The sequence below is a fragment of the Triturus cristatus genome, chromosome 2_2 (assembly GCF_964204655.1).
Source record: "Triturus cristatus chromosome 2_2, aTriCri1.1, whole genome shotgun sequence".
NCBI lineage: Eukaryota > Metazoa > Chordata > Amphibia > Caudata > Salamandridae > Triturus > Triturus cristatus.
Window position 1 is genome coordinate 786,821,966 of NC_140582.1, and position 20,113 is coordinate 786,842,078.

Below are 20,113 nucleotides of genomic sequence, written 5' to 3' on the forward strand. Positions count from 1 at the left end.
TTGCAATCAAGGGGCCTATTCACAAGATCCTTGCGCCGCAGCTGCGTCACTTTTTCCCATATAAAAAGTGACGCACCAACGGCGCAAGGGGCTTGTAAAAGACCATTGCGCTATCCCTACGTCACTTTTCCCATGTTAAAAACGTTGCAAAATTGGCGCAAGGGGCTTGTAAATAAGCCCCCATGGCACCCATGAAAATATGTCGCCTGAAGTGATTGCTAAGTGAACTCTTGACAAAGTCCATGCTTGCCTGAGAGCGGCGTATTAGAAAAGACTGTTAAGCATTTAAGAATGGTTACAGACTCTTCATTGATCCGCCCTTGCTTGAAGGCCTAGCAGTGCCTGAAAGGAAAGGGCCATAAACATCTAACATTAAAGGCACATTAGAATTGAATATTGGAATCAATATTTATAAACAGTTTATGAGTGGAAGTAAAGCAGCAAACAAACCAGTAAATAAGAATGTTTTTAGGAGGCAGTAAAAGTGCTGGCCGACCCGATGGTGCCGCAGCCATGGTTTGATGAGCAAGGAACCCTTTTGTATCCTCACGTCAGCAGTGCACCCGCCATATGGATTTGGGTTTACAAAGGCAAGCGGTGTAACTTATAAGTATCACAAGTTGCAGCACCTGTGAGACACAAAAATGAACTGGACGACAAACAAGTTATTTTAGTCTTGATTTAGGCCGCTAATGGCATTCGAATGTTAGCCCTGAAAGAGGCCACCTCAACCCGCGAATAACATATGCTTCAAAAGAGAGCAACCGGTTTCACTTCAAGAATCTGGGTGCAGATAATTAAAAACTGAGGCGATTTTCAAGGTTGAATAATTTATCATTATTTTTCTACCTTTATACATGAACGCACGATTAGATCTTCATCTTGCATTGGCTCTTTCAATCCTGCTGTTTGGCCCTGTTCGTAGATGTTTCTTTGCTGATATTTTAAAACCACGATATGTCAGGGGCTCACTTTGTTTTATTTCCCTTCCCTCCACCCTTCCCTCTGAATTAGAGGGTGTTTTGAGCCATAACTGGGTTTTCTGGTCCACTTGCCTACTGGAGTGACATCCTTTCATCAGCTGAGGACACTTCCTCCAAACATTTAAAAAAAGGCCACTAGCATATCTATGTAGCATCCACCGGAAAGGTTTGTTTCTTGATCTGGGGAACCCTGCTGTCACCACATATTTATCATCTATTTAGGTCCCATTGCTTTCTTTGTATTTGAGAGGTGCCTCTCACCCCCTTCTTATATCTTATTTGATGTTTTATTAGAATTTGTATTTTTTAAATTCATCTTATTTATCCTGATTCTAATTATTTTTATTAGTAGGTCTGGACTTTCTCACTTATTCTGTCATTTCTTCTAGAGTTTCGCACTCATTTTATCCCATTTTTACACTTCATTTTCTCATTCATGCTTTGCAACCTTTTCTTGATTTTCTCGGTCATTCCTTGCCTCTCTGGCCTCTCACTCACTCTTTGCTGCTTTTCCATCGCTCTTTGCCCCTTTTGTTCTTTTTCTTTAATTTCACACTCTCTGAAGTGCTTTTGCCACTCTTTACTACTTCATCTTTTTTTCCTCGTTCTTTACTCACCATCGTGCCTTTCTCTCCCTGGGGCAGCATTTCCCACCCCACTTCTACACCACGCACCCTTCCTGCCTCTTGCTGCAACCCCGCCCACCATCGCCATAACAACAGCCACCTCCTACTCCTACTTAATGGTGGCTGCAGCACGGATGGACAGTGGGTATGCCACCGGCATGCCAAACGTATGCCCGCCTGCACCCATCCACATCCCACTTGTGCTTGGTCCTCACCCCACTGCCCCACAGCTGACAGCCTGCCACAACCCCCCTGAGCATACCTCCCAGTGCTGGTGCCAAGGCCTCACAGACTGACATTGAAAGGGTATTTTCCTGCATCAGCTGCTACTTATCTTCTGCTTCCACCCCCCACACCCTCCGTCCGTACCTCCACTTTCTCTCTTCCCAGCACAGACAACACACACTAACTTGCATCCCTTACCCTCCCGCACTCGACCCCACCATGTGCCCTCCCTATCCTGCCTTGTCCTCATTATTCGTTCCCTCTGCTGACAAGCTGCTGAAATCTTAGACCTCCTGCACAACCTCTTAACAAACCTCCTCTTCCTGATTTAATACCTTCCTGACCTCCACACTGGCCCCCAACTTCTTCATGGCAATACCACCAGGATACAAAATCTTAAGACAGGACAAACAGATCTGGAGGAGGAATCAACATTATTTTTTAAGAGCACCTCCACTGCATCACTACCACAACAAACACTAACAACAGCATGGAACCCCTCACCTTCAAACTGCACACCACCAACAACTACACAATGAGCGGTACCTTCAACTTCCGACCTCCCATACTGTGCGCCAATGTTGTTTCCCTGGTACTCAACTCCAGTACCTTCATCCTCCTCGATGACCTCAGCTACCACTTGGAGGACCACACCAACACAACCAACCTCCTGGCCGACATTGCAAACCTTGGACTCTCCCAGCCAGTAGACACACACATTAACTCTTAGGGACACCTAATGGACACCATCTTCACCAACTTCAACAAAATCACAGCAAATGAGCCCACTCCACTCACCTGGACCAACCAAACCATCGTCCACCCCAACATGTCCATCCCACACCTCTGCAGAACCGCACCTGTGAAATCTACTCTATAAGATTGGAACAAGATGCCAGAAGAAATCTGGCCCTTGGAGCTCCAAAAAGACCACTTCCAGCAACACACCAACAGTCTCACTCAATCCATCTACAACTTCAACATCTTGATAACGTCCTGCGCAGACACCCAGGCTTCGCCCAAAACCACCATGGCTTCTGGGAACAGGCCACAAGCAAGTTGGTATGCAGAAGAACTCAGACCCACCAAATGCTACTGCAGGAAGCTTGAATGCAGATGGAGGCAAAGCCATGCCAACATGGACAAGAGCACATACAGGTCAGCCCTCTAAAGATACCATCAATAGATCAGAGCCATCAAAAGGGCCGCTGTCGAGTACCGTATGGAAAATAGCACCAAGAGCACCAAGGAAAGATTCCCCATTGTGCAGGACATCTCCTCTCCTGCAGCTAACACCCCTGTGTTACCACCTCACACAGCCTCAGCACCCAGCTGTCCCTCTTTTTCAGCAGCAAGATTAGCAACATCTACAATCCCTTTGAAACCCAGCCAGATTGAAAACAAATAAATAATGACCTCCAAACGCAGGGAGTTTTTCCTGGGAATGGGGATCATTGTGACAGAAAAAAACGTGCATCCTTATAAAGCAGGAGGAGTAATACCCTTTCTCCAAAGGAAGCTTTATGGGGCTGGTGAAATGTTGGTTTGGCAAACAGGGTAATCCGTAACGTTTGTGATAGAGTACTCTGGCCACCAAACTATACTGGGCATATTTACTAAGATTCACACAACTGCCCTTGCTGGACTGCGTTGCGTGAAAGAGAGGGAGCAGAAATGAACCATATCTACTAAGCTATGGTGCAGTTCTGCTCTCTCGCAGTGCTGGTGCACTAATGGCTGCATAGCAGTAAAGTAGGCACTCTAGTGCCATGATGCAACGGCACCTCTGTTGTGGTCATAATAGTTTCTTGCACAAAATCTATACTTCGAGGCATATTCCTCTTCATATGTGTGCTGAAGAATGTGGCACAGATGGAAAGAGGAAGTAACGAGGAGAAAAAAAGATATGTCTTCCCATTTCGCCAGCCTCGGGTAGGCGCACCGTTCTGGCTCAAACCCAGGTTTTCAGACTTTTGTAACTCTGAGTTAGTATCAAAATACAAACGCCTCCATGATGCATGTTAATACTCTTGTTACATTTGGGATAAAATCCAATGCAAATATTGATTTGCGTGGCTTTGTCAATCCAACAAGGATTTTACATCAGAATTTCACCACAAAAGTGATGCCACCCGAACTCACAATCTTAGTAAACCTAGGCCTAAATCTACCCCTAAAACCTGACCAATCTGCAGCACTCGCAGTAGACTCTTTGACGTTCCAGCGTGTTAATCGTCAAGATAACGTGTTCATAAATGTTTCATAACTTGTAGTTGAAATTTAATGAACTCTAAGAACGCGATTCGAGTTGCTGGTAGCTGTTGCCAGTTTCCCAGCAATAGCTTTAAATATTTATGCAGTTTGTAATTGCATCATGACATGAGCCTATTTTAAATATTACATTCCACTAAAGATAGGAAGGCTCCCTGAGCGTGGCACGTCTGAAAGGCAGGTCATTACGGAAGATGCTCCTCTGCAGCAATTAAGACACAGACATTCTGTGCCAAGATGCTCGAGAACAAAGAGGTTTGACATAAACCGGTGTAAAGTGTACACAGTAAACGAACTCCGCCTGTGTTTAAGTGATTTTTTTTCAGCGAATTGTGCAATTCTACAAGACAGTAGATGCATTACTATACAGCGTGAAAGACACACATAGTAATGCATCTCTTGCCCAAAGTTGTTGAAATTAATTATTGTAGCAGGTTTTGAGAAGTAGGCTTCAAATCTATTTAATATAATCCCAAAAAATGTGTAAGTCGTTACCTATGGAATGCAATTACTGCTGAAACGCTGGGCAAAAACTGTGCTGTCTGAACTGTGTGTACCTTCTGTTCTCACCGGTTTTTGCTGGTAATTTGTGCTGGTCGGTAGAGCAAGATGGCTGGAAGAGTCCAATATCCTTCATTAACACTTCCCTTTTCTAGACAGTTTAGCACAAGCAATCCCAAGCATGTTTCATGCAAACGGTGCAAACTCCTCTCATAATAGAATCCTTAAGTCCTGAGCAGTCTTTGGTGTTGTGAAATAGGGGTTTGTTTGGTCCTTGTATTCGGGAATTTGAATAGCGAGAAATAAGTAGATAAGAAGCAGATGCAATAGAATATACAATAGAATATCATTCGGTCATTAACATTAATGAGAATATTCTTTTTCTATATAATACCTCTGCCATTTTAAACGCTGTAAATGAAAAATGTTACTATTACCCAATTTATGGTACTCAAGTAAACTGAGTGCGACAGAAAGTCATCATAGGAGCAGTGTCAGGGGGTGCAAGGCCATGAATAGTTACACAAATGACAGTAAGCCTATACGTTATTTTTTTACAACCTCTGTCATCAAAGAAATAGGCAAGAAGGAAAAGTTTTATAGTAAGTCCAGACAGGTTAATTTTATTGATCACAAACTGACTGCATTAGAAAATAGTTGAGGGGGATAAGCACTGCTGTAAAACGGTTGAAAAGAACAGGGGTCTCTAAAGTGGCAGTAGCTTAAGAAGGGTAACTAAGAATAATTTTAAATAATATTGACCCAGTAACTGAGGGTGTCTCCTTAATCATGTGGCCCAGTATAACACTCGCGCCCACCTAGTCTTCCTCTTCCTCTTCCTCTTCCTCTTTCTCCTTCTCCTTCTCCTTCTCCCCCTCTTGGTCCTTCTGCACCTCCTCATCATGCACCTGCTCGGACTCGCCCCCCCCCCCCCCCAAGTCTTTCTCCTCATTATCATCAACGCCCTCTGGGTCCACCTCATCCTGACCCATCTCCTCCTTCTAGGTTCTGTCCTACTCCCCTTCCTCCTAGTCCTTCTCCTCTTGGACTTCCTCCTGGTGCTTCTGCTGGCCGTGTTCCTCTTCTTGGTCTTGATACTCCTTACTCTGATCCCCTTAATAATCCTGAACTTTTTGTTCCCTGGTTCTGATCCTCCCCCTTCTCATCATCATGATGATTTGCCTCCTGTTTCTTTATCCCCTTATGGTACTCCTTCAGGCCCCCTCCCTCTTGTCCCACTCCCTAGCCTGATTTTCCTCTCCAAAGTCCATGTCTTTAACTAATCCTCCTTTGTGCTCTGCGGGTCTTATAGTTCTGCTCCCTTTGGTCCTCTTGGACCTGGTTCATCTGTTTTTTGTTGGTCCTGGTCTACTTGGTGCTCCTCCAGGTCCTGATCCTTTTGGCTCTTTTACTCCTGATCCACGTCTGAAGGACCTAGTTCCCCTGGTCATGATCTTTATGATCTACATGACCTTGCTGGTCCTGGCTTCTCTGGTTCTCCTGTTTGCCCTGTTTTAGCTGCTTCTCCTCATCTTCCAGTCTTCTTTCTAGTCATACTCCCCTTTCTCGTGTTTCAACTCTTTTGCCTCCTACTCCTTCCTTCCTGCTGTCCCTGAACAGGGCCTTGAACTCCACCCCAGCGGTCTTCCTCCTCCTTCACCTCATCATAATTTCCCTTCTGTTCCTACTTGAGGTCCTTCTTTCACTCTTCTTCCTCTTCTTTCACCTCCTCGTCATCCTGTTTAGTGTCCTAGTTCTTCTATTGCTCCTTTTTCAGGCACTCCTTCTTGTACAGATGCTTCTGATCTTGGTCTCATTCCTCAGTCTCCTGGTCTTCCCCTTTGCCATTTGCTCCTCCCTACCTGGGCCAGGCACTTATCCTCCTTGTCTGCCTCCTGGTACTCCTCCTCTTCCACCTGATCCTCCTCCTGTTCTAGTTACTCAGCTAGACATGTGACATCACTACATAAAACAAATGGCTAACATTACAATACACCATATCATGTTTCTTAAACAGAGCAAACCTAGAGGCTAACACGCAATCCACCTCACAGGAATGCTACACACAGGGAACAACAACTACAACTGGAGGGTGACACTTTTCATTTAGTTTCCCTCTGATTAAATTGATGTTAATTAAATTACGGTCCCTACGTGTTGCTATATGCCAACGCGTTTCGAATCCCAGGCAAGAAGTACTGAGGCTCTCATCAGGGCGTCGTGATTGTGAAACGTTGATGTAATCTGATGGAAGCTGGTCACACAAGTTCGACTGCTCTCAGTGGGTCTTGGAATAAACTCCTACCCTGCAAAAGTGAAACGATATTCTCATGTGGTATGCAAATTGAATCTTCCAGGAAATTGTCAATTAATCAAACCGGGTTCTTTCCTCCCGAAGCTGTAACGTTATTCGTGTTTGGTCTCTATCACACGAATCCAAGTCCAGAAATAACACGAATAACGTTATCACTGAGAGTGGTCGGACTTGTGTGACCAGATTCCTTCAGATTACATTAACGTTTCATAATCACAAAGCCCTGGTGAGATGATATGGTATATTGTAATGTTAGCCATTTGTTTTATGTAGTGATGTCACATGTTTTAAATGTTTATTGTAGAAACTTTGAATGTTTTGTTTGTAAACCGTTTATGTCTTGAATTAAAAGTGTTATTCTTTACATGCATTTGAACTAGTGTGACAAAAACACAAACAAACATTGAATGAAAAGGTTAAATAAATAACCAGATCAAACTATAATCCTTTGGTGTTTGATCGTTGCTTTAAAGAAATAGCATAGAAGTCAAACAGGTGTCAGGTCCCCCCTTCGTTTTTGTACAAGTTATATGGCCCTACCTGACCTTGGCTCTTTGGGCCTAGCCCCATTTGTTGGTCCACTTTTAGAAAGTTGGCATTTTCTTGTATTAGCCATTGGCGGCCCACCGCCTGCCTCTGTTCACATGATTGGGTGTAGTGAGCAGTTGGACTTTGTGTATTCCTCCTAGACAGCCACACACAATGGGAGCTTAAGTGTGACTGAATGGACCATCACTGTCAGAGTAGAAGGGAGGAGCTGTGCCTAGCCTCACTTGCACCTAAATAAGCTGTATCCTGTCCCCACACAAAGGGCTGCATACACCCTGTAGGTAGTCCAGGGCAGGGAAGGCACTTTCAAAATAATGCCTTTAGAAGCTTCTCCCGACTTCAAAGGCACAACTGTGTATAAAAGAAGGACCTCAGACACCACCACTTCAGTACACTTCTGGACCTGTGGATACACTGCCAGTAAGGAGGACTGCTGTGCTGATGAAGGACTGCCACTCTGATGGACTCCTACTTTGGTGTGCCTACCTGTTGCCTGCTGCCCTCTTGTCTGGGTGAGAAGGACTGGACCCAGAGTGACTTCAGGGCTAATTGGTGGGCCTCCTTATCTGAAGCTTTAGGCATATAATGGGCTTCCAACCACCTTGCACCCACACCTGGACTATGCCTTCTGTGAGTCTGCCCTGCCGCCCCAGTCCTGGACCCTTGGAAGTGGGCCTAAGGTGCTTTCCAGCTTAATGGATGCATCTTTTCTGCTGAGCAGAACTGACACATCTCCTTGGCTGAGTGGTGCATCCTCAAGCAGAACTGACGCATCATAGCTGCAGTGTGGATTGGGCCCATTACAAAGACCCACATCACCCACTGCAGCTTCTTGGAACAGACACATTGCCCCGGAGGCGCAGCGCATCCACAGTCAAGGTTCTAGCATCTCTCATCGGCAGCATCCTCGATGATGACGACGTACTCCACATCGCAGCCTCGCAGCTCCTCGGAACTGATGCATTGCCAGCTGCCCCGCATCCCCAACACCGGACTTCACATCACAAGCCCCATCGATGAGATCATCAACGATGATGCAACAGGACCTCACACCACAACCGCGCCGCAACCCGGGACCGAAGCATCGCTTTGGCTGTGTGGCACATCTACGAACCCTGTCCATGCAATGCTCAGCATCCAGGATTTAAGGCACTCTTTTCAGCGGGCCTAACTGGGTCCTTGTAGACGGCTTGTGCTCCATCGCGGTCAACCTGAACTGTGACTTTGTCCCGGTTCGGCACCAGCAGATGTCTCCAATAGTGCTTTGCGTTTTTTGGCACTATTTTTCACTGTAAGCTTTAAAATTCAAGATCTCCAATTCTACTGATTGGAGTTTTTTTCGTACTGCTCTTGTTTTTTATTAAAAAATACTCTATTCTTCTAACTCTGTTGAGGGCGCCTTTTGTGGTGTGTTTTCAGTGCTGTGCTGTTTGAAGTGTTGCACAAATACTTTACCCATTGCCTCTAAGTTAAGTCTGACTGCCCAGTGCTAAGCTATCCAGGGGGTGAGCACAGGTTAATTTGGAATTTGCTTGTGCCTTACTTTTACAAGGATTGTGGTTTCTACTTGACCAGGGCTTACTCCCCAGTCAACCAACAACCCAATTTCTTACATTCTGTTTTTTTTAGTTCTGGTCCTCCTGGTCTTCTTAGCCCTGGCACCCTTGGTCTTTTCAGTCCTTGTCCTCCCCCAGGTCCTGTTCCATATGGGTCTGCTTCTGTCCAACATGATCCTCATCTTACTGGACCTTAACTCCCTGGTCCTGTTCCCTGGTCATAGTCTTCTAAATCCTTCCTAATTTATCTAGTCCTGGTTCTCCTGGTCTCCTTTTCAAGGCTCCCCTGATCCCCTTTCTGCCAGACCTTGTCCCCCAGGTCCTGGTCTTTTTTGCCTTGACCTTTCTGGTCCTTTTTGTCCTAGTTGTCATGGTCTCCATGGTTCTTGACCTCCTGGTAAGGTCCTCTTGGACTGGGTTTTCCTGGCTGTTGTTCTCCTGGTAATGGTCCTCTTGGTCATGGTCATTTGGGTCCTGAGCCCAGGTCTTTGTCCTCTTTGTTTTTCCTGCATAGGTTCCGCAGTCCTCCCGATTCCACCCCTCCAGCCCTGAGCCTCTTGATCTTCTTGGTACTTGCCTTCCTGATCTTGGTCCTACTTGTCCTCCCAGACCTCCTGTAGGACCCTCACATCCCCCTGGTCATCCAGGTTCCACCTGCAAAACTATCACTCATGTTTTATTGTTTAGCATCTTCCATGTGTTTATGCTAAGAGGGTGATGAATTCATATACCTGTTTCATTGAATGTGCAGTATAGGTAATTAATTTGTGCTAATATAAGATAGCTCAGTGGGTTAATGATCTTGTTATAGGATAATTTTGTTACCTGCATGTCACAATCTACAATCCTGGACAAATAGCTGAATAAGTAATGTGCCTGCTTTAGGCAGCTCCATATCATCTGTAAGGTATAAGATTGAAAACTTGAAGGTTTTAACACAACCCATCCTTAATGAATGGTTGATAGAATGGATTCTCTTAGGCAGTACTAAACATATATTATTAACTGACAACACTTTCAGTTTGCATTATGGGCTATTTATTGATTATAAGTGTGCTTACACACACAGTCCCATATAAAGTTAACATTCCCACATAAATACTGAGCATGGGTAAAGTCTACAAAAGGTTCAGATCAGTTTGCCTCTAGACAGTGTAGCTTAGCTTATCTACTGGCCAGGTGTTTGCCTCCAGGTGTGCTCAGTGTGTGTATTAAATGCTCCCAGTAAGACGCAACTGACGGCTAAATCGATGTGCACATTAAATACCACTGCTACTGTCTCCTGCCATCAACATAATTATCCAGGACACTGAAAGAAACAAAAGCTGAGACAGGACCAGATTCCCAAACTGCCTCATGGATAGCTTTTATATCCAGAATCTGGCTGTTTCCCACTCTGCTCCAGCAATGTCTGGTGGGATTGGGTCATCTGACTTTAAGATCACTGCACATTTTATGGATTTACCATGCTATTAATACACCTTAACACACAATGGAGCGCTGTACGTTAGGTGAGATTTAATCCTAGCTATATCTTGCAGGCAGGTGTTTCACATAATGAGGGGCAGCGGCTCTGTTTACTTCCTGCCCTCGCCCTTCTAGTTTTCCCGACATCTTTTTTGGCTCCGTGCAGTGATGAGTTTGTGAAATAAAATGGATTAATTGCAGTTGCTAAAAATATTGGAGTAGCTAGCTGTTACTGTGAAAATTACAGCAATATGGATATGTGTATGTCTGTGTGTGTGTGTGCGTGCGTGCGTTTGTGCGTTTGTGTGTTTATAGTTAGGATTACCCAGAGATGGGAATTGCTCAGATTTTTGCTCCACCAAACTTTGCAGACGTATTGCACCGGTTGCATTGGTGGAGGATTGAAAGTTTTGCCCTGTTTGGTCATGGGGGTGTAAACAATAAAGGGGGTCCCAAAACACACTCGCACTCTAATGCATTTCACACCAACATATTGTATTCGACGTAGGACAAAAATGGTCTGTCAAATTTTGATGAAATTTGGCAGGATTGAAGTTTATGGTGAGCAGATGATCCTTTTAGTAGTTGCGTTTAAAAGGGTAAGTATTTTTAGAGATTCGCATTCTAAACTTAGTGGTATCTATTGGCGCTGTAGTTTCAAGGTTGATTTTAGGTAGTAGTGTGGCTCATAGCTATGACAAGTCTTTATTTGATTCGATAATGACTGTTTTTACAAACATTGCAGGAAGCCATGTTGTTTTAAGGCCAGCTTGCTAGTGTTCTAGGTTAGGGCCTTAAATGTAGTTAAGTATTAGGTTTAATATATTTCCCCTACCTATTACCAATTATTTTAAGTGATAACAGGTAGGGAAAAATAATTATAGGTTGCTATATATTGAAAAGGAATATTACGGCCTGCCGAGGTACTACCTATGTACTGCCTAAGTAGTACCTTAAAAAAATGACCAAAAAACAAATATATAAAAAATTGTAAAAAAAACTGTAATGCACAATATTTTACAAAGATAGTGTACTACAGTGTCTTTACAATTATTGAGATATTTAATATGTAAAAAAAGTTTCCGCGATAATGCCGACAAATTACCATGTTACTTAAAAAAAATTACAAAAAAGTTCCTTTTTTAGAAAACTCGGTATGTGCTAGGGAGTACCGCAGTACAGGATAAACTGATTAAATAAATATATATATATATATTTTTTAAATCTATACCTATTTCAACTTTAAGAAAGTGGTAACAGATTGGGAACAACAATAAAACCTACTACTTATCCATGCTTAAGGCCCTAAGCCACAACAATCCAAAAGTATACTAGAAGCATTAGGAATGCCTTTTAAATTTGTGAAGGCAGACATTAGCTAATTAAACTGTGGCTTGTTATCACTATGTGCCATGGTATACCGCTAATTTACCGCGATATGCTATGGCACAATATATCACTAGAGGATAAATTAGGGATTCTATTGCATCACCCTTGTGTTATGCATAGTGTCGCAAAGGCAACACAATACTTATGAAACATTTATCAAACTACGCAAAGCCATCATGCGTCGCCTTGCTTTGTTTAGTACATGTGCAGAAATGCAATGCAGTGCAAGCCATTGACTTGCACTATTTTGCACACTATAATCTACAGTCCTCCAAAATTTCAAGTACATCCATACCCCAGTACACTGTAAGGCACTACACTGTACACCACTCAACTCCATGCTATTCCACTGTACGCAATTCCACTGTACGCTATTCCACTCTATGCCACTCCACTCTGTGCTATTCCACTATATGCTTCTCGACTCTACAACACTCCACTCTACACTATTTCACTGTATGGCACAGTAGCAAATGTGCCTCTTTTTGACATGGTCACCCCCACTTTTCGCTCACTGGTACTTATGCTTTTGATTGGAAGTGCACTGGATCCCCACTGAATCCCTGCTAACCATGTCCCAGTGCCAGCGTTCTTTCCGACAATGATACAAATGTTAACTGTAACACTTTTGACAAGGACTTTAGCACCTCTGAAAGCCCCTGGTAAATGGTACCCCTGGTACCCAGGGCATGGGTACTAAAAAGGGTCCCTAAAGTCTGAATAATTTAATATGGCATTATAGGGGACCCCCACACAAACTGCATGCAGACTGCCATTGTAGAATGTGTGAAATGGTGTCAGCCATTCTGAAAAGATGACATTACCCACTCCCTATTTGCAATACCAAAGTACACTACATGTACTATATGTAAGTCACCCCTACGGCAGGCCTAAGGCAGGTTGCATTATAGTACATGTGAGGGCAGATATGTCCCTGTGATGCCTAGTTCCATTGCTAGTTATTGCAAGTGATCAGGAAGGCATTTTAAAGTATGTACTGGTCACTGGTCATTACGTGTTACCTGGCTACATAATTGCCTTACTGAAAATAATGGTGTTGGGTATCAAACACCTTGTCTTAACAAATCCAGTACTGATGTCAGTAACAGATTAATGAAGACATGCACCCTGAGGGCACCTTAGTGGTGCCCCCTGTAACCTGACAAGTCTCTTAGGACCTAACTATGAGTCTGACGATTCGAGGACCACCAGACTTGTGGTGGTGCGGTGGTGGCAATCCAGCCACCGGCACACCAGCAGTTTGACCGCCCTAATACGAGTTGGGCGGTCGGACCGTAATTGGATCACCGGCTCCACCAGGGAACCACCGTTCCCTGGTGGTGGTGCGGCGGTCAGGGCCATTGTTAGATGCAAGTGGTGGTGCTGTGGCACAGCCATACATAGTACAAGTTTCAAGACCTCCAGTGTTTGCATGGAGATCTGTCCTCCATGAAAAGGCTGGTGGTGCACAAATGGGTCCTTACAGGGCCCCGTGTGCCCCCTCAGCCTGGGGATGCATGCAGGGGGCACAACATGTGCCCCCCTGGGTGGTGTTCCCATTGCAGTGCTGAGCCACTGTAGCGGGATCCACCACGCAGCCCGCCTGCTCGCCCACAAAATTACTTGTAATCTGGCAGCTGGGCGGCAGCAATTCTTTGCGGTGCGGAGGTGCGGCGGTGGCGGGCTGCCCGCCCCCACTGCCAAAAGTCATAATCGGGCCCTTAGTGTGTTGGCTGACTGGTATCTTCGAGCCTGCCACCACAGGCACGTTTCTGACCCCCTGCAAGGGAGAGCCTACATTCTCAGAGGTCAGGAACAATGCCTGCTCAGTGGAAAGTGTTCTCATCTCCTCCTGAAGGATGGCTAGTGATTTAGCAGATCAAGGCAAGAGGTTTCAAAGTGTCTGCTGCCCTCTACTCTGAGGCCCATCTGGCACCATACGAGGTGGGAAATTAGATATTCAGGAGACGTGTTTCCCTCCCAGGCAAGTCACACCCCTAATGTGTACTACCTGAAAGGAACAGCCAAAGAAGGGTTTCACCCTCTTGATTTTTGGTTAAATAGGGACTTCTGGGCCAGGATTATACCCACTCCCCACAGGAAGTGGTCATATTGGGGGAGTAGTCACCCTAGTGGTAAGTAGACCATTGGCTACTACCATATTCTCCCCTAAACACCCCTAAATTGAGTATTTAGGGTCCCACCCAACACTAGGTTCTCAGATTCAACTTCTTGGGAACTGAAGAGGACAACAGAGGAGACGACACTGCAAGAACTAAGGACCCACACCGAAATTGGCTCCAAACCCTGCCTAGTTGCTTGCTCTTCAACATTTGCAAAGATCCGACTTGTCCTGTGGCTGTGCATCATCCCCAACAATTGGAGGACTGCCCAGCACTTCGTAACCACCTACCATCTCCCTTGGGATAGAGGAGCCATCCTCCTGCATCTACAGGCACCAACCGCATCAATCCGGTTCACTGGGTTGTTGGCCATCGGGCCCACCAGGAGAGCAACACTTCAGGAGGTGTCTTCCATGGCTCTAGAAAGTTAGCACTGTCTCTTTACCGAGTTTCCAGACCATAGACCCACCAGGAGCTTCCCTGCTTCAATACCCTGAGCACCGAGGCACTTGCACCAGCCAAGGCTTGTTCGACTTCCAGTCCAGACACCATCACCTTGGAAATCCGCATGTATGACGAGGAACTTCAAGACAGATGAGATCCATGACCAGAGTGGCCATTCTGTATTCTTTTCTTTCCCTCCGCAGAACCGATCGACAACCTTGAGAGCCTCGACCTCCAGTAGCCAGCCAGCCAGCCAGTCAAGACCCTCTACACCCGAGCTTCATAGCTCAGGGCAATGACTCCTGACTGAGTCCCCTTGGCCTAAGGATCCTCACAACCTGAGCTACTCTTGGGGGTCACCCGAACTTGCTCCCAAGTCCTTCCTTGCAGCCTTTGCTTCAGTTCCCCGGTGTAGCACTTGAGGCTACTATCCTGACCAGCACCTCTACACCTCGGCACCCCAGGGCAGGTAATCCAAAACTGCTAGTGGTTCTTTGGACCTTGGCCCCCTAGCACCTTAAGTCCAAAAGGGCATCCCCGAACTCTGACTGCAAGTATCTGTTTGCTGTGTATGTTTTTCTCCCATAGGATAACATTACTGTGTTCGAGGCTCATACTGCATAAAGTGTTATTTGAACATTTTCACTGTTTTCTTTTAAAATCGATAACTCTGAAAGTGCTTAAGTTATTCTAAAGATCTTGGCGTCTAAATTCAATTAAAAATCTACTTTATTTTTATGAACTGGTCTTGGAATTCTTATTGAGTGTGTGAACCATTAATTGACTGTTTGTGTTCAACAAATGCTTAACACTCCTCTATGATAACTCTAAGCTGCTTGAGCACCCTACCACAAATACAGCACTTGGGATTATTAGAGTAAGCCCTGTAAACCTAATGAGGATTGTCTGGACTTTTTGCATGGTGCACCATTACATTGACATCGCTACATAAGAAGCCAGCTTCCTACAGACACTCCAAAGCACACTACTCCACTGTACAGAACTCCACTCTATGCCACTCCACTGTATGCATCTCTACTTCACGCTACTCGACTATACACTATTCCACTGCACGCAGCTCCACTGTACACCGCAGCACCCTGCGCTATTCCACTGTATGCCACTCAAATGTGCACCAAACCACTCTACAGCACTCCATTCTTTGCTTTTCCATTGCTGCCACTCCTTTGTACGCCACTCCGCTATATGGTATTCCAGTTTATCTCACTGCAATGTACGCCACTCCAATCTATGCCACTCCACCGTACGCTACCCTACTGTATGCTAATTCACTGTATTTCACTGAACTCTACTCCACTACAGTGTGCTCTATTCCACTGTATGGCACGCCACTCTGTGACACTTCAATCTACTCTGTTCCACTTTATGGTAATCCACTCTTCTACACTTCACTGTATGCTACTAGACTGTATGGTATTTCACTGTACGCTATTTCCCTATAAGATGCTCCACTGCACGGTACTTCACTTCATGCCACTGTAGTGTATGCCACTGCACTCTGCGTGGCTCTACTATATGACATTCTGCTACACTCTGTAGAACAGCACTCTATAAAACTATACTGCACTCTATGGCAGCCTACACGACTCTTCTTCACTCTATCCATGTACACTCCATTGTCTAACTCTACACTCCAATCTATGCCTGTAGACTCCATTGTACAACACTGTATTCCACTAAACAACACTTGTCATTACTCTACGATCCAGCACACCACTCTACTGTTCGAGACACCCTTCTAATTTATAAGAGTTTACTTGACTATATGCTACACACCTCCACTATATTCCATTCCACACCACTCTACTCTGACACTCTAATACACTGTATTATACTTTACTCCACACTATGTTACGCAACTCCACTGTATGAGACTTTACCTTGCTCTCTGCCACTGTCCAATCATCCACTCTATGCAGCCTCACTGAACAACACACTACTGTACTCTATACAACTCCACTCTACAACATTCTACTACACTGTTTCCCACTCTACTCTACTACCTTCTATTACACTGCACTTAAATATGTTATACAATACTGCACCCTATGACACTCAACTGTAAAAAACCTCTCCTTCATTTTACTGTATGACACGTCAATTAATGAGACGTTAATAAATAGCAGTCAATACTACAATTTGAAACTCATTTTCATTAAATACATTTTTATGTTTAGGGGTGTCCAATGTGTAGGAAAAGGGAAAAGGGAAGGGTAAGGCCTGGCAAGTGGGTGCACTGGCCAGGACGACATGGCAGTTAACAAACTGCGCACAGGCACTGCGGTGGCAGGCCTGAGACCTCTTTTCAGCACTACTCCTGTGGGTGGCACAATGAGTGCTGCAAGCCCACTAGTAGCATTTGAATTACCAGCCCTGGCACACTCAGTGCACTTTACTAGGGACCTACTGGTAAAACAAATAAGCCAATCACGGATAACCAACCACTATAACAATTTACACAGAGAGCATATGCACTTTAGCACTGATCAGCAGTGGTAAAGTGCCCAGAGTCATATAGCCAACAACCACAGGTCAGGAAACACAAAGGAGGAAGAAGCAAAAGGTTTGGGGATAACCCTGCAAAAAGGGCCACTTCCAACAATTGTGCAATGTGGTTCTCGATTATTTTTCTGAAGTTTTCATTCATGGTAGGGTTATTAATTTCAATCATACTGGGTACAGCATACTAGCAATGTATATATCAGAAGTGTATGTGTACATGTGTGTGCACATGTGGCTATGAATGCTACTGTTTATGATAATTAAATCCACATCACTCATATGGTGAAACTAAAGAAGTCAAATATGGCTTCTAATGAACATTCATTTGCCATGCATAATTTTCTAAAATATGCTTTTTGTGAACTGAAGGTAGACACGAAAGGTTCAAGAGACCGCATACTGGCAACAAGAATGAAACCGAATGCAACTAGCATAATGATGCATGTTCTTTGATGTTATAGAGGGAGGGTAAATATGGGAATCGGAATATGCTTCTTGACCTCACCCGTACAAAGTATATCTGAAGATAACCAATTTCAAAATCTCAATTCAACAGGTGCACTCAAATTTAGGAGTCTATACCTTGTTTCCTTTGTCCCTAGACCAAATAATATAATCTCTAAATATGTATTTTTTTCGTGTCTAAAAACAGTTGTGATTGTTATTTTACTCAGCACCAGTACTTTCTTCTATTTCAGGATTTTGACCCTATTCTCGGAAATTTATTACAAGAGCAATACAATGCCTTGAGTGACTTTATCAGGTAAAAGTTTATATATGTGTGTATATTCTTCTATTTGTTAAACCCCGTATTTTCAAACAAGTATAGAACAAGTGAGAAAGAGCAGATGCACTATAATATTGAATACTTTTATGCAGTGTTGATTGAATGTTGCTTTCTGAACAGCATAAAAACGATTGAATGGTGCCAGTGTCACTTTTATTTATGTGTATATTATCAAGGAGGCCATACAGCCTGTGGATGTTTAAGCTGTAAATATGGGGCAGCGAAGGAGGATAAGAACAGTAAGCATGAACCGGGACTCATATTGAGCCTCTCATTGCTATTTATAGAGAGCGCTGCAATTCATGCTTTGACTAAAGGACTCCATCTCCCATAATGCTACGCTTTCTCATTTAGAGTTGCCTATTTAGGCAGGTGATTGTGTGCATATATACTATTTTTTTTTTTTTAAGACTTTATTATTTTTTTTAAAAGAAACAATACAGAGATCTCCGCAGTGGATACGTTTAACATAGGTGTGAGAGATACATTTCGACAATTCTATCCTCCTGTCAAATAACAATCTATGAGCCTGGCTCCAGGCAGTATTATTCTGTAAACCATTACAACAATCACATCCGTCGGAACCCTTAGCTGAGTACTGTGCAGCACTGACCCTCCCCATATCCGCCCCGATCATTAGAACCCAACATTCATATTGGTCATATAGACCAGAGAGGGTTTTGGAGACAGGATAAATGGCGCTAAGGCAGATGAACGGACAGATGGAGTCAGAAGAACAAAGAACCAATTCTTAACAGTGCAAACAGGTCAGGGGAATACCCAAAACCCCTGTATAAGGTGTGGGCAAAAGCCCATACCAGAACAATTATAAGCAAATCCTGTGCACACGTGACAATATAATTAAATTAGATCACAGAAAAGATAACAGGGTTCAAAGAACAATGGAAAGATGTTGTTTTAATTCAAACGTTGTCTTTCATCAGTACAAAGAGCGCCAGCCGACACGTGTTTCGTCAACAGTAAAACAACTGTGACTCTTCAGGGCCAAATGAGCAATGTCATACGAAAAAGATCGAAAGCCGTCGGGAATATAAGTAAAGTGGTCTCCCATGGGTCGGTGCGACCAGGAAACCAAAGGGCTGTGTATGTCGGTGCGTTATAGCTGAACTTGCTTCCGCACTTCGGCTTTCGATCTTTTTCGTATGACATTGTTCATTTGGCCCTGAAGAGTCACAGTTGTTTTACTGTTGACGAAACACGTGTCGGCTGGCGCTCTTTGTACTGATGAAAGACAACGTTTGAATTAAAACAACATCTTTCCATTGTTCTTTGAACCCTGTTATCTTTTCTGTGATCTAATTTAATTATATTGTCACGTGTGCGCAGGATTTGCTTATATTCATATTGGTCATATCAAATCCCTGCGCAGCACCCATCTCCGTACCCGAAGCACAGAAATCCGCAGCGCTCCAGCCATCCCAAGGCCCACCCAGTCGCGCACATCCTCCAGAGCAAGAGCCTAACCTACCCCAGTGGGCACTATTCCTGAGCTGGAGTGTGATTGAGAGGAGCTCGGCAGATTCGCAATGTATGTTTTATATGGACCCCAGATGTCCTTGGGACGGGCCACGCTGGGAAGGAGACTGGAGTAAATTTCGCTGTTCCTGCTGCAGAACGCCATTGCCGTGAGCCATGCTTTAGCCGTGAGAGCTGCCCTGCCACCCCACCGCCTAGCAATTTCTCGTTTAGCTAACAGAAAGCTCAGAGCCGCAAGTCTCCGAATTGGTTTGGGAAAGTTGACCGTATAGCCCAGCAATGCCACCTCGGGGGTAGGAACCAGCGTAAGCCCCAGCATCTCCTCTAGGATTTTGTGTACCTGTGTCCAGTACGGTTGCAGTCTCGGACAGGTCCAGGTCATATGGGCAAAATTTGCATGAGGTGAAGAGCACTTCCAACATATGTGAGGCTGTTTGGGATCAATGGAATGGAGTCTATCCGGCGTCATATAGCTACGGCGGAAAAACTTGTAATGTAGAAGTTTGTGGTGGCTATTGAGCGAAATCCTATTAGTGACTTTACAGCAAGCGGACCATTGCTCGTCCGTAATGGGCCTACCCAAGTCCGCCTCCCAGGCCATACGCAACTGGTCATCTGAGCAAGGAACCAGCGCAACACACGTCTTGTACAGCTTAGAAATAATATGCGCACCTGTATCCCTGTCAATGAGGAGAGTTAGGGGCTCGAATGAGGCCGGCTCGAGGGGGAATCCCTTCATTTCCAACCGAACCGTAAAGTATAGCCGGTTAAGGATGAATTTATCCATGAAAGTGGCCTCACTGAATCGTGCCTCTTCCGATATCGAGAATATGTGCCCGCCCGGGTATAAATCCCCAA

The 20,113-nt window shown here is 44.6% G+C and overlaps 1 protein-coding gene across 1 annotated transcript in view; it reads left to right on the forward strand.

Annotated features, from left to right (window-relative positions):
• Positions 1 to 20,113, forward strand: part of LOC146862774 (uncharacterized) — a 1,246,959-nt gene that overhangs the window by 307,637 nt on the left and 919,209 nt on the right. Inside the window, exon 8 of the mRNA XM_085642072.1 lies at positions 17,670 to 17,734. Coding sequence (XP_085498198.1) covers positions 17,670 to 17,734 — 65 coding nt within the window. The remainder of the gene's footprint in view (positions 1 to 17,669; positions 17,735 to 20,113) is intronic.